At 38.3% G+C, this 13,791-nt stretch overlaps 1 gene segment (V, D, J or C); it reads right to left on the bottom strand.

The window, feature by feature from the left end:
- LOC134619723 (Ig kappa chain V region Mem5-like) overlaps positions 1–12,492 on the bottom strand; it is a 34,733-nt gene extending 22,241 nt beyond the window's left edge. Inside the window, 3 exon segments of the V gene segment in view lie at positions 9,569–9,843; positions 10,863–10,887; positions 12,466–12,492. Coding sequence covers positions 9,569–9,843; positions 10,863–10,887; positions 12,466–12,492 — 327 coding nt within the window.
- Between the last annotated feature and the right edge of the window lie 1,299 nt (positions 12,493–13,791).

Here is a 13,791-nt window from a genome sequence, read left to right as displayed (position 1 = left end):
CAATCTGACCCATTGTAATGCGGAAAGGGTCACCTTACTTTTTGTTTTCCTGAGACTATTGTCGGCGCCGTTATTCATTGTTGTCTTTTGCAGGCCTGCTTAGAACAAAAATGAGAAAAAAAAAAAAGAGCTGAGTATTAGCTCATCAAAGTACAAAACAAAATCACCTGACAGGTTTTTTCTTTATAAGTGCACTGTTACAAAACCCCTTAAACATGTCCATGTTTATTAAAACTCCCTCTTTAAAAATAAAACAACAACTTCAAAAATCTTCAACAATCTTAAATTTCAGCCATAGAACACACCCAAAACGTAAAAAGCTACACCGTTTCGTACACAATATCCCCCTTTAAGCATTTTACCATACTTACATTCAACCAAACATATAAGCACGTTCTCACAATATGTCAACACTAATTTATAAATCTCTTAATCAAATTTTCACCTCGTAACAGTCTACTTCTCCTCTAAGGTCTCAATCACACACACAGCAAGCTCCTCTGTCATCACTCACATTAGCTCTCCAACTAATTTTCATACTCAGTCACAAGATAAATGCATGTTTAAACCTTATCATATTGTTCAATTATTTTCATTTTCTTTCTATACTAATCGCCTACTTTTATCAATCAGTACGAGAGCACTCCTAAGGCACTCTTTTAAAACTGCGTTAATACTTTTCTTGTGTTTCTTCCATCTTTTTAAATCTTTCCATCAATTTTATTAACCATTCACACCATTCTCTCACTCATACAAGCAGCAAGCAGATCTTCATTGCATATGCTTGTGTGTGCTATTTTGCATATATGGCTTCACAGTCTTTCAAACTCCTTCCCAATTCTCCAGTTAAGCAGTCAGTGTTTTCTTTCCCCGAATTACTAACCCTCTATTTTAATTTCCCACCTTAAATAAGCACTCCTAATCTTCAGCCAGGAGCTAGGGCCTGTTTTCCAGGTTCATGGACACATGATTCTGTGAACAATTCAACCAGAAACTTGCCTTAACATATCCATTGGCGTTAACCTACAATTTTCTTCCAACTGCTGGATCTTGAGAGTTGGTCCGGGTCTGCTTTGCTCCTAAAAATAACAAACTAAGACATTTGCATTATTATCACGGGTGCCTAAACGACCCACTAAACCACCCATTTCTCTTTTTCTAGTCAAAAATACCAATTATGTCATGTATGTAAGCGTGTTCTTCCTTGCGTTATGTTGTCATGTAAATGCAGTGTAAGCTGTTTTCTTCATTGCATGCCAGGTGATCATCTTAATTAAGTGTAAGCAGTTTCTTCATTGCATGAATGTAAGCTGCTTCTTCATTGCATCCTTATGTATTCATTGCATTTTCATGTATTCATATTTAATTTATGCATCTTTTCACTGAGCTCTACATTCAAACTATCTCACTTCTGATTCGTTTCGAAAATAATCTCAGATGTAACAGTTTGTATATGTGTGTTTTCTATTCATTAATATGATTGTCAGTTATTTTGATTATCTTTACCTTTTGTATTGTTTACCTCTTTTGTTGTGATGTGGTGGACATCCCTAAAACCTCAAGAGTCCAGCGTTCAACTTCAACCCAATCATATCCTATATGCTCGCAGTCAAACTTGTCCTGGTTCACCTGACCTTGGTCCCTCTCTTCCCACTGTCCTGTTCGGCCTTCAAAGCAAACACAGTCTGTTTCTTCTCTGTCTTGATCTTTCCGTCATCTTCTTTTACATTAAGTTCCAGTCTGGCAAAATACCACATTCAGTTCCTTCGCCTCAGTGCCCCCCAGTCATTTGACACTGTTCTTGACCAGCCTCCAGTTCCCCCTGCATATTTTATCATGGGGTTTCCTCCATTCTGCTTCTGGAGTCGTCAGTCAATCTTATTTTCATTTACTGTCTTGTTCTTCTCCAGCCATCTTTCAGTCTTCTCTTTCAAGCATGGCAAACATGAAACTCAGTGCCCAATGCTTTTCCACAGTTCTTTATCCCACTGTTCAACTGCCCAGCCTGTAATTCACAGTACATGTTGCATACATGCTGCTGCTGGCGTCGTCAGTGTTAATAGTTCGGTTCCTTTTGTCTGCTGTTGATCCACGATGTTCTGTCGGTCTTCATCAGGAGATTAGCTGGCCTTTGAGCTTCTTCTCAGAGTCAAGGACAAAGTGCCAGGTGAAGCTATAATTTTAAGCCAAAGAGTGGCCTGTTTTTCCCAATCATGTTAATCTATGCTTTTGCTGCTGTGCTCAAGGGTTCCGGGTTTAGAGACGTTCACCTGTATTAACACACTAAAGCATATAATTAGTATCATATTCATTGTTTATCTTAAAACCTCCCTTTTGCTTCATCTGCCCACAGTTAACTCTCTCTCTCGACTCTGGGTGCACACTTGTCACCGTGAGCTTCCCTTTTATGGGCATGCATTTCCTGTCCCAGACACACACACGGTTTCCTGTTTCTACAGCTTCTGCAGAGACTTCTTTTTAAGTTCACAGTCTACAAATAATCAGTAATTCTACTAAATCTGTATTTAAAAGCAATATGCCTTCATTTCACTCACACACATTTTAATAGCGCTCTTTCACACATCAGGACAACTAACACTTCTCCACACACATCACCATTCTTTAGGTCAGTTTTGTAGCATCAGTCACACAATCATTTCTTGAGTGGGTGTACTAAGTGCATATACTTATGTATTTTCAATCAGCGTCAGTGGGATTTAGATTTCTATCCTGCCTACAGTATAATTCCAGGGCCCGAAATATAACAATACTACTACATGCAAAATCTAATAATGCTTCTTCTGATCGCCTTATTACTGAAGTTACTAAAAAGCCGTAATGAGTATCTGAAACCACAGCGTGACATCGACAGGTTACATCATAAACATCTCCTGTCCATGTATATTCAACTACACAATACCCTGAATCCAACATGTGTATTTACACAAACTGTTATAAAATGTTAGTCAAAAAACACGGTGTCAGTACAAAGAGTCAATAAAACACAAGTCCTATTACTTTCAACAAGTATTACGTCGTTCAAGCACGTGTAAAGCAAAACCCATACTCCAATTCTACATGTATCATAAAATAGTCATCGTATCTAACAACCGTAATGCCAACAAAGTAGAAATAAAAGCAATTCTTCCCTTAAAACACCAATAAGTCGTCCTTAACCCAGGCTCTGCAGTCAGTCATTAGCCACTCATTAGTAAACAGGAAATGTCACTCTAAATAAGTCACAGGCATCTCATTTACATAGACACAGACACACTCTCAAAATAACCAGCCTGCTGCAGTGGCCGTGGCAGACAGAGCCTATATACAAACATAGAAATTATAACACAGAGACGTCTGATAAATTAAATAATATTTACAAGGCCTTAAATTGCACAACCTACATAATTTAGACAAAAGTTGAATTAACCCTCCAAGGGACAAACTCCAAGTTTTTGATCATCAATGACAGTCTCAGTTCCAAACTGTATCTGCTCTAATCCCTAAATATCCTAAGTAAATTTAAAAGCGTCCAACACCCAAGCTCCAAGCTTTACTGCCCAAAAAAGTGCATAAACCGTTCCAAACGGTAAAGTGGTCCAACCACTAGCTATTCTGGAGTGCCCCAAGCTCCACAGTGACCAACTGACTATCCCTCATAGAGGACGGAGTCTAAGCGTCCCCGACTCCGGCAAGCGTTACCTCTGGGCGATGCACTTCCTAGAACATCCCACAGTTCCGTCCTACAGAAATTTAATCGTGTTTTAAAGACATCCTGTGAAACCACAAAACTGACTATATTGATGTCCAAGCCCAGCTTTATATTCAATTATAACTGTATGACCATATACAGATTTCAAATGACCTATATCCTAAATTCAGTAGTCCAACTACTTTAACTTGTCCTTTTCCTATTTCCGTTACTTTTACCTATTCCTATTCAGTAGTCCAACTACTTTAAATTCTCTTTCCTTAGCAGTCCAACTGCATTTCCTTTAATCAGTACTGTCAATTAACCTTACATTATCATTACTTCAACTTCAATTCTCATGAGATTTTCACCAAAATCAAAACAGACCTTTACCAGTAATTTTCAGTGAGTAGACTTTCAATTTTGTCAGAACCAATTCAGCACTGTTTGGAAATAATTCAACAGGTAGTGCCTTACCTTTGAATAAGCCGGCTTATGTCCACTCACTTCGACCACTGACTCGTGTCTGCCTGTTTGAGCACCTTGGACCCTCTCAGTCTCAACCTCCAACTTTCTCCCTCTCTCAACCCTCGGCCAATGCACCAAATGTTACGGGTTCGAAATTGAGGACGAGAGTAAAACAATGATGGTCCAGAAGAGGTCGGTCAAACAATTGATTTTAATGAACGCACGCAGCGTGGAGAGGTGTAAACTGCAAAACATCAGTTGTACATCTCTGCCCAAAATACACTCTAGATTGCTTTTATAACATCAGGGTATTGTAACGCCCCTTCTTGCGTTTACAAGCACATAATTTGCATGTAGAGAACATTCATGTATTTTAAGAGATAACTGCAGACACAGAAGTTCCCCATCCCTCCAAATATGGTGAAGATCTCAGGCCTTTGAGGTCCCCATGGACTGGACATCCTTTCGTCACCTGTAACTAAGCAAACTCAAATACCACAAGAAGCTGAATACATTCAGGCCTTTGCTCAGCTACTATTTTACTGTAACAATATACTCAGGCTATGAGTTATGATATATATATATTAACTCAATCATTTTAAAGTAGTTATAACTGCACCTGTAATAAACATGTTAATATTTGATTATGATAACCCCTATAATATAACTTATAACATAATGCCAGCAGCTTCAATAAACACTTTGATGAAATGATAATTAATGTAATGTTAAGGATGATGGTTATATACAGTTCAGCAGTGACCTAATTTCTTTAAATATTACAATATATATATATATCATCTCTATTCTTAATGTTGCTTCAATGGCTTTAAATTTTACAAATAAATTTAAAGTCCCAGTGGTAGACTGTATGATGCAATGCAGTATGATTAGCTCCATGTGAGGTGATGACAGCTCCGCCCCAGGAGAGGAACAGGAGAACATGGACTCAGTGGAATTTTCCAGTAGCTAACCCGGACTGTGACAGTATCCAATGTACATCATAAGCTGTTTAAATATTATAGAGACAGAAAGAAATAAAGATTGAGATACAATTTCCAGCAAAGCTGATCTCATCCTCTGTGACATAAAAGCAGAAAAACCAACAGAGAACAAAAAGGAATCTACGCACATCCTCCTCATCCTGTGGGGAAGGTTTAGAGGCAGAAACACGAGACAATGAAAAACGAATACAGGATTCCTATGGAAGAAATATAGCATCATCAGAATTCAACTATTTTTAGACATTGAATTTATAACACTGAATTTTTATCCTCCAAATTTCCCTGCAAAAATATTCACCTGCAAAAATTCACCTGCAAAAAATTCAACTGCAAAAATTCACCTGCAAAATTTCACTTGCAAAAATTCACCTGCAAAAAATTCACCATCAAATATTCACCTGCAAAATTTCAACTGCAAAAGTGATGAACTTAAATGACCCAAGCCAGAGCAATCAGCACTAGATCAAGTCGAGCAGCTCTCAGCCAATTAAATTACGCTGTTGATCACATGACACCGTTAGCCAGCAGTGTCTCCTAAAAGAGAGCTGTTTAAAGGTGAGTGATTAAGTTTTTCTCCTAAATAGAGATCATTACAGAACGCCTAGTCCTACTTAAAATCCCATTAATTTTCCTTTTATTTTATCATCTACTCGAACTGAGGAAAACGTTTGACTAACCCAAAGACAATTTCCACGTCTCCCCTGCCTGTCTGCAGAGGCAGTTTTGAATCTCGGAGCGGCAAGATGGCAGCGGCAAACCCTTGCAGTTCTCCGGTAAGTATATTGTTTCTTATCTTCAAGTTTGTCTTTTGAAACGTTAATTTTATTTAAATCCGTTGCTCACTTATAAAGTACACAGACACTTAATGCTACATTTCACTGAGGACACACACACACACTCTACAAAATCTTCATAGCGGTTTATCTCTTTATGAGTTTGTATTATTGTCCAATTTACTAAAGACAAGCTGAGAGAAAGTGTGACAAGTAATCCACTTCATGACCTTTCACCTCACCTCTTCTGCTTCACACATATTTCAAATACCTCCAGTCCCATATAAAAAAAGTCATTATCACACAATCAGAGTTGGCCAAAAATAATGTTGCCTTCCTAAACTTTCTCAGCATATTATCATAACTTTACACCATCTGTAGTGTCAGAAAGGAAATACAAATAAAATCTTTAAGGACACAAATCTACAGGTTTCAATGCAGAGAGCAGTAGCAGGGATTCAAATGCTAGATCTCAAGAGGGTACAGTGAAGTTCCTATAATCATACCTCCTAAATAATTTGGTATTATAATCAGTTCTTTGTTGTTGTTCACTAAATCATGTGAAACTTATGACTTTCATATTTCTACCCCTTTACATAATTTTGTCACATGTAAACACGAAGGAAGTAACCGTTGGACACTTTGACTACATGGACATTTGTAGTTACTTACTTTGTGTTACCTAGCTATTTTGTATAGCAAAGGTCTTGTGACAGCCAATAGGCTGGCCTAGTTTTCTTGTTGCCGGTCTCTTTCAGGTGTCTAGTAGGTGGAGCTGACACAATTTCAGATGCAGCACACCTGAGCAGGTGTGAGCCTGGCCCAGGTGTAATATAAAGCAACTCTGACTGAACTTCCGCTTGCTGCAGCAGTACAGGTAGAAAAGGACGTGGTCAAGCTCATCCAACAAAAGCTATTTTCCAACCCTGCTGGAAAAAATAGAAAAGAGAAATGAAGAGCTTTGGGTGGACAGTGAGTCAGAAAGCAGCTAAATTTAATCCGGACAAGATCAGCATTAGTCAGACAGTATCATTACCTACAATACCAATATGGATACTCCATGATGCTGTAGTAGATTTCACACTACCGGACAAAAAGAACAGGGATAGGGGTTTTATTTTAAACTCACATACAATGCAGGCGTACATAGATCGGTATTACAGTTATGTCAAAATCTAAATAGATGCATCAAGGAATACAGCAACCAAAGCTGGATAGCATTTATTGTTCCTGAATTTAATGTGAAAATAAGAAAAAGGATCAGTGATGGATTATCAGTATACACGGGACAAATGGTTTCAGTACTGTTAGCTGTCCAGTGGATTGAAGACCCAAGACCATTAAAGTCAGTGATATGCTCGGACTCAAGTTCATCATTGGCTACTTTGCAAGACAGGCACTCAGATTGCAGACCTGACATTCTGATAGAGATTCAGCAAAAACTGCGCAGAGTTAATGTGATGGGATTTATGGTCACCTTTATATGGGCGCATCATGGAGTTTAATGAAATGGCAGATAGGACAGCAAAGGAAGCTACAAAGAGACTTTCAGTGGATCTGGTTATCAGTGTTAGTAGGACAGAGATTAAAAGCAGAATATGGCAGAAAATGGAAGAAAAGTAGCAAAAGCAACGGGAGGAAGAGAGGAAAGGGCGATGGTTTTAGAAAATCCAAAAGAAAAACAGGAGAGAGGAGAGAGTTATATCTCGACTGAGACATGGACACACTGGTTTGAATAGCACATTATTTTAAATAGGAAAACACCATACAAGAAAATGTGACTGCAATATAGAAGAAGAAACCATAGAACAGGCTTTAGTGCATTGTTAGAAATATAATGCTGAAAGAAGACAACTGATCTAAAAGCTTGGGGATATGAAAGTGAAACTGGACTTGGGTGATTTATTTCGCAAGAACTTGAGAGGTAAACGTTATGAGGCCATATTTTGTTTTTTTAAGAGAGGATTTGGGGCTTTTTGTTTTTAATATTTCAGGTCACACTTCACATCAGTTGGTGGCCTTAATGCACCGTTTTTCTGTTTGCCAACCGCCAAACGATCATTAAAAAGAAGAAGAAAGACCTCCGCTTGCTCCTTTTGTTGCTCCTTACTCTTGTGTATGCTGCTTGGCTGATGAAGAATTTGGTTTTGTCCTGGTTTGGTGCATTCAGCCATAGCAGTCATAGCACTCAGTCTGTTTGTGGGTTTCTTTACTTTATTTCATTAAAATATCTTATTGCCTCCTGAGCCTGTGTGTGGTCTCCCTCTTCCTTGTCACATCCTTCGAGCCAGGTTGTGACAGTCTAGTAAAAAGTTAGTTGTTATGTCCAAATTAATGTATTCATGTTAATGAAGCTGGAATTCAGCTGTGTAATTTTGTAATAAAATCAGCTTTTCTATTTTTATTTTTAACGTTTTCTTTTAATTTCAGTAATGGACATGTTTCATTTTTCTTTTTTTTAACAGGATGTGTAATAGTGACCTCATTACTTATCAGTGATGTGACACTGTTTCATTTGTGATACCAAGAGTTTATCTGGCTCATCATCCTTATCACTGGATTCTTGTTTAATTTTAAGGACTTGCTTCAGGTCATTAACTTATCATCTCATAACGAGTAGCTCTTTTTCTATTTTGGAATCACTTTTTGAGAGAATTTTTGTTGAAGGACGTTTTTCAACATCTCTAAAGTTAGAAATATCCTGTCTCAGAGTGATGCTGAAAAATTAGTTCATGCATTTATTACTTCCAGGCTGGACTACTGTAATTCATTATTATCAGGATGTCCTAAAAAAATTGAATTGAATTGAAATTGAATCATTTGGGCATATGTCTACTTACTTATTTATTAATGTGCATAAAAACACTCAAGCTCTCTTTTATCTGGAAATTAAATAATTTGTCAGGAAAGTAATTGTAATTTTTTCACTGTGTTATTATTAAGTTTTGATATCATCAATAATTAAGATTTTTACAAAAGCAAAACATTTTGGTGAATTTAAGTAAAAATATAAGTAAATGTAGATACAAGTATAAAGTATTCTTTCTGATAGACCTCATGAGGTTTCAGTAGGGATGCTTCCCTTCTTTTCAAACATTTCTTTTGACATTTTGTAAGAACATGGATTTACTGATTTACTGAAGAAACTATCAACAACTACAGTCTGTAACAATAAGAATTAATCTGTCATTAATTAAGGTGTTTTCATTTTGTTAGTACATCAATGGGGGGTAGGCCAGTCGGACTGCATTTGCGAGTCAGAGAGCCCAGTCTGTCTACAAATGCTGCCTCACTCCAACAGGCAGCAGTTAAATGTACAGAGCGTCTGGAAGTTCTTCACAGTCATGCTACAGTCTTGTTCCAAAATGGAGTAAATTGATTTTTCACCTGAAAATTCTACACACAGGACCCCATAATGACAAAGTGAAAAGAGTTTGCTTGAAAAGAAGGAAATCGAAGCTGAACTGAGAGTAAAATAAACTGTTTTAAATTAAATTCTAATAATTTAAATAATATATTAAAATAAAATTTTAAATATTTTCCTCATATTTGAGTAACAATTGTACACTGACATTCTCCATCAGACTTTGAATGCAGTCGATCAGTTCCTCTTCTGCTGAGGGAGGTTTTTGTACGGCCGTGCAGTAACCCTGCTGACAGTAATAAACTCCTGCATCTTCAGCCTGAACTCCACTGATGGTCAGAGTGTAGTCAAACCCAGATCCACTTCCACTGAAACGATCAGAAACTCCAGACTGACGGCTGGTAGCAGAATAAATTAAGAGTTTGGGAGATTCTCCGTCCTTTTGAAGGTACCAGTGGAGGTAGCTGCTAACCCTTGAACTGGCTTTACATCTGATACAGACAGTCTGTCCCGGAGTCTGAGTCAGGATGATTTCTCCTGATGAACCTGGAAATATGAAAAAGAAGAGTTATTGAGACAAATGGAAGAAAGCAGTCTTACATATTTGTTTAATATGTGCGTTGAAGGACATGTCCTGGTCAAAAATGACTCCAAGGTTCCTCACAGTGTTACTGGAGGCCAAGGTAATGCCATCCACAGTAAGAATCTGGTTAGATACCATATTTCTAAGAATTTCAGGGCCGAGTACAATAACCTCAGTTTGATCTGAATTAAGAAGCAGAAAGTTAGTGGCCATCCAGGTCTTTATGTCTTTAAGACATTCCTGCAGTTTAACTAATTGGTGTGTGTTACCTGGCTTCATGGATAGACAGAGCTGGGTGTCATCTGCATAGCAGTGAAAATGTATGCTATGTCGCAATTGATCCCCTGATAAACTGACTGATACACTTTCTGGAAAAGCAAGCAAACAATGCCAAAGAAGAGATAAAAGTATCATTAAAATAAAGTTACTTATTATTGTGTTCAGCCACTACGTGCAGCCACAGCAGCTTCAGAGATCTTCTGCATTTATTCTCTGACTCTCTGAACTCTATGAGAAGAATGAAGACCGTTCTTCTAAAACGTATTTCCTCATTTGATGTTTCGTGATGGTGGAGAAAAATCTCCCAGAGATCTGAGCTGAAATCTGGTGGCTGTGAAGGACACAACACAGTTTTTACATCACTGTTATACTCATCCAAGCACTCAGTGAGCCTTTGAATTCAGGCATTTTCATTGTAGGAGAGATCGTTCCCTACAGGACAGACAGGTTTCATCAGATGATAAAAGTGATCACCCAGACCAGCTGTAAGTAATTTGAAATGCGACATCACTCTAACTGGATAACTGGTCCCAGATTTTTCTTTAATTTGTCAACTGTCTATAAATTGCGAATACTTACATTTGGATCAAAGTAACATTTTAAATGTATTTAAAAAATTCCTTATTTAAACCAAACAGCATTATCAGATTGATCCAAGTCCCTGTGTGTGTGAGTCAGTCAGATCATTTCCATAGAGAGGCACTTTGCATCAGCAGCACCATGCTCCAGTGCTCTGGGAGAGTTTATAGTCCTGAGAGTTGAACACTGGATGACTGACAGCTGTCCTTCATCACAACAGAAGCCACAGAAATCCTCCTCATCAAAAACATGACTTTGATCTGCGTCCTCATCTGGACTCTCCTCTGCTGCTGCTTCACAGGTAAAGTCCAGAGAATCAAACTCCTCTCCTCTATCAACATCTGTCCCTCTGAAATGAAGCCCACAAAACCATGAAGCTGCTTTATGTTTTTGTCTCTGTATCCTCAGAGTCCAGAGGACAATACACAGTGACTCAGCCTGGAGCAGAGAGCTCTGCTGTGGGAGGATCTGTGAACATCAAGTGTAGGACCAGTCAGGATGTTTATAGCTCCAACAGTTTAGCCTGGTACCAACAGAAAGATGGAGGAGTCCCTAAACTGCTCATTTATGCTGCTAGCTATCGAGCATCAGGGATTCCAGCTCGTTTTACAGGCAGTGGATCAAACTCTGACTTCACTCTGACCATCAGTGGAGTCCAGGCTGAAGATGCAGCAGTTTATTACTGTCAGAGTTTTCACTATCCTGGCAGTCAGCGTGTGTTCACACAGTGAAAAACAGTCGTACAAAAACCTCCCTCAGTCAGACTGAACAGAAACTGAAGTGACTGCTGCAGCTGGAAGATACTGCAGAGACTGATACAGTTCACTGAGGACACACACACACACACACACACACACACACACACACACACACAGTCTAACCCTAAATGTTAATATGGGTTTGACTCAAAACATCAGACTTATGTCCATCCTGATGAGCTTGTACAGAAGAACATGTGATATACACAAAACAGTTGATACTGTGAGTCAGATCTGTGATGAAGAAACTCTCCTGTAAATATTCAAACTGGGAAGTAGTTATTAAATGAGATTATTTTAGTAAACTGCAGTACTGATATATGTATGTATGTAGATTGCTCAGCTACAGCTACATTCTTGGTCACAGAAATATTTCACATGATTTGATCTGAAGATTTACTTTAAAGTTTAGTTCAAGTCTTTAACATTAACTTAACTTGACCTTTGTGACATAAATTATTCTGACATTTACACTTTTTAACCTGCACTGATGTTCTGAAAGAGACATTTTTTAGTGTCTCCTATGTTGATAAAAAGAAAGTTTAGTTTTTCTTTAAGTTATTTCCTTAATTCTGACTTTGAAGAAAACCAGGACGGGTCTCATCATGGGTCACATGCAGGTTACAATAATCTGTCACCATCTTTTGCTGCCTCTGCTACACCCAACAGGAAATATCACCACAAAGTCACAAATGATGGAAAATAATGCAGCTACAAACAACTTGAAAACTATTTATAGCAGAAAACAGCTGGTGGTGATTATATTACTTGTTTTGTTTTGTTTTTTAATTTTATAATCTGATGTGATACAGCACATGTGATTCTCTCAGTAAAAGTTACTGAAGGAGAGATTTTCAGTGTTTGGAAGCATCACTGCTGAACCTGAAGGATGATTATCAGACAGAAGATCAGCTGAATGGAAACACATGAAAACCACTATTTGAAGACCTCAGTTTTTATTTGAAGTATTAAAACCATCAACAGTGCCACAAGCATGAAAACATGAAAACTATCAAAGCAATACAGACACAGAGGGAGCAGACTGAGAGAAGCTGCAGACTAAAGCCAGTATCAGAGTCCCAGTGAGTCAGCTCAGGACTGGGAACACTGGTCTGTCATCAGAGTCTCTGAGAGTGGAGTGTGGGAGCCCTGGGTGGCCTCACAGGTCACAGAGCCCACCTTCTCCCACTGGTCTGCAGGGAGCCTCAGGGTGCTGCTCCAGCTGTAGTGGCCATCATTCTGCAGCGCCCCGGGGCTCCTGCTCTCCTCTCCACTGCTGCTTCTTCCATCCACCTTCCAGGACAGCCTCCAGTCTGAGGGGAAGCCCTTGTTGGCCACACACATGACTGTAGCCTTCCCCTGCTGCAGCTCCTCACTAGAGGGCGCCAGCACGGTCAGGGAGGGGGGGACTCGACCCACTGCAGAGAGAGAGAGATGTTAGAGAAACTGGGAGTTTGGGTGAAACTGCTCTCCAGCTGTTTCACTTCCCTCTCTGAGCTTGGTAACCATGGTAACAGACAGGCTTCATTGCTGAACCATGGCAACAGCCGAGTTTCAGTACCAAAGATAAAAATAGTAAAGCGTTTCTTTGACTTCTGATGTTCTCGTCTGTAATCTGTGAACAATTTCTTAGTTTTATAATTAGAAAACAAACAGAAATTAAAATGTGAGAATTTTGTCATAAACAATTTAGTATATAAAACAGAAAAAAGCATAGACTTGTTTTTGGTCTATTTGGGAACAATAAAGATAACTGTACTTACTCACACATTAAAATTCATAAAATCAGCAAACCTCAGACAGCACACTGTTAATGTGTTGTTAATAATGTTAAATCTTTAAGAACTATTAATTTTAAATGGATGTCACATTATTTGCATCAAAAAGTTGAAGACAAAACTTTTATGGAAATGTAAAATATATAAACTTTTTCTACTTTTCTTCAAGAAAAAAAACCTCAAAAGTTTAATTGCCAGTAAAAATAAATGCACAAGACGATTTTAGTCTAAATTCAAAATTTACACTGATATTAGATTTTATTTTATTTTATTTATTTATGATAAACATGAAGTATTTATGTAGAAGGAAATGAAATGAACCTTAATGATACAGGTTTGAGCTTCATAAATGAGTCAAATGTACTTACAGTTAACATTCAGTCTGGTTCCTCCACCGAACGTGTACCACAGTGATACAAACTCATTGAGCCGCTGTACAAAAACCTCTGACTGTAGAGAGACACGGCTCTCTGACTCTGAAACAAACAAACTCAACAAAATAATTCACTGTTTGTCC

This window comes from Pelmatolapia mariae, linkage group LG22, assembly GCF_036321145.2.
Source record: "Pelmatolapia mariae isolate MD_Pm_ZW linkage group LG22, Pm_UMD_F_2, whole genome shotgun sequence".
NCBI classification, from domain to species: Eukaryota; Metazoa; Chordata; class Actinopteri; order Cichliformes; family Cichlidae; genus Pelmatolapia; species Pelmatolapia mariae.
This window is presented reverse-complemented; position numbering and strand designations above follow the sequence as displayed.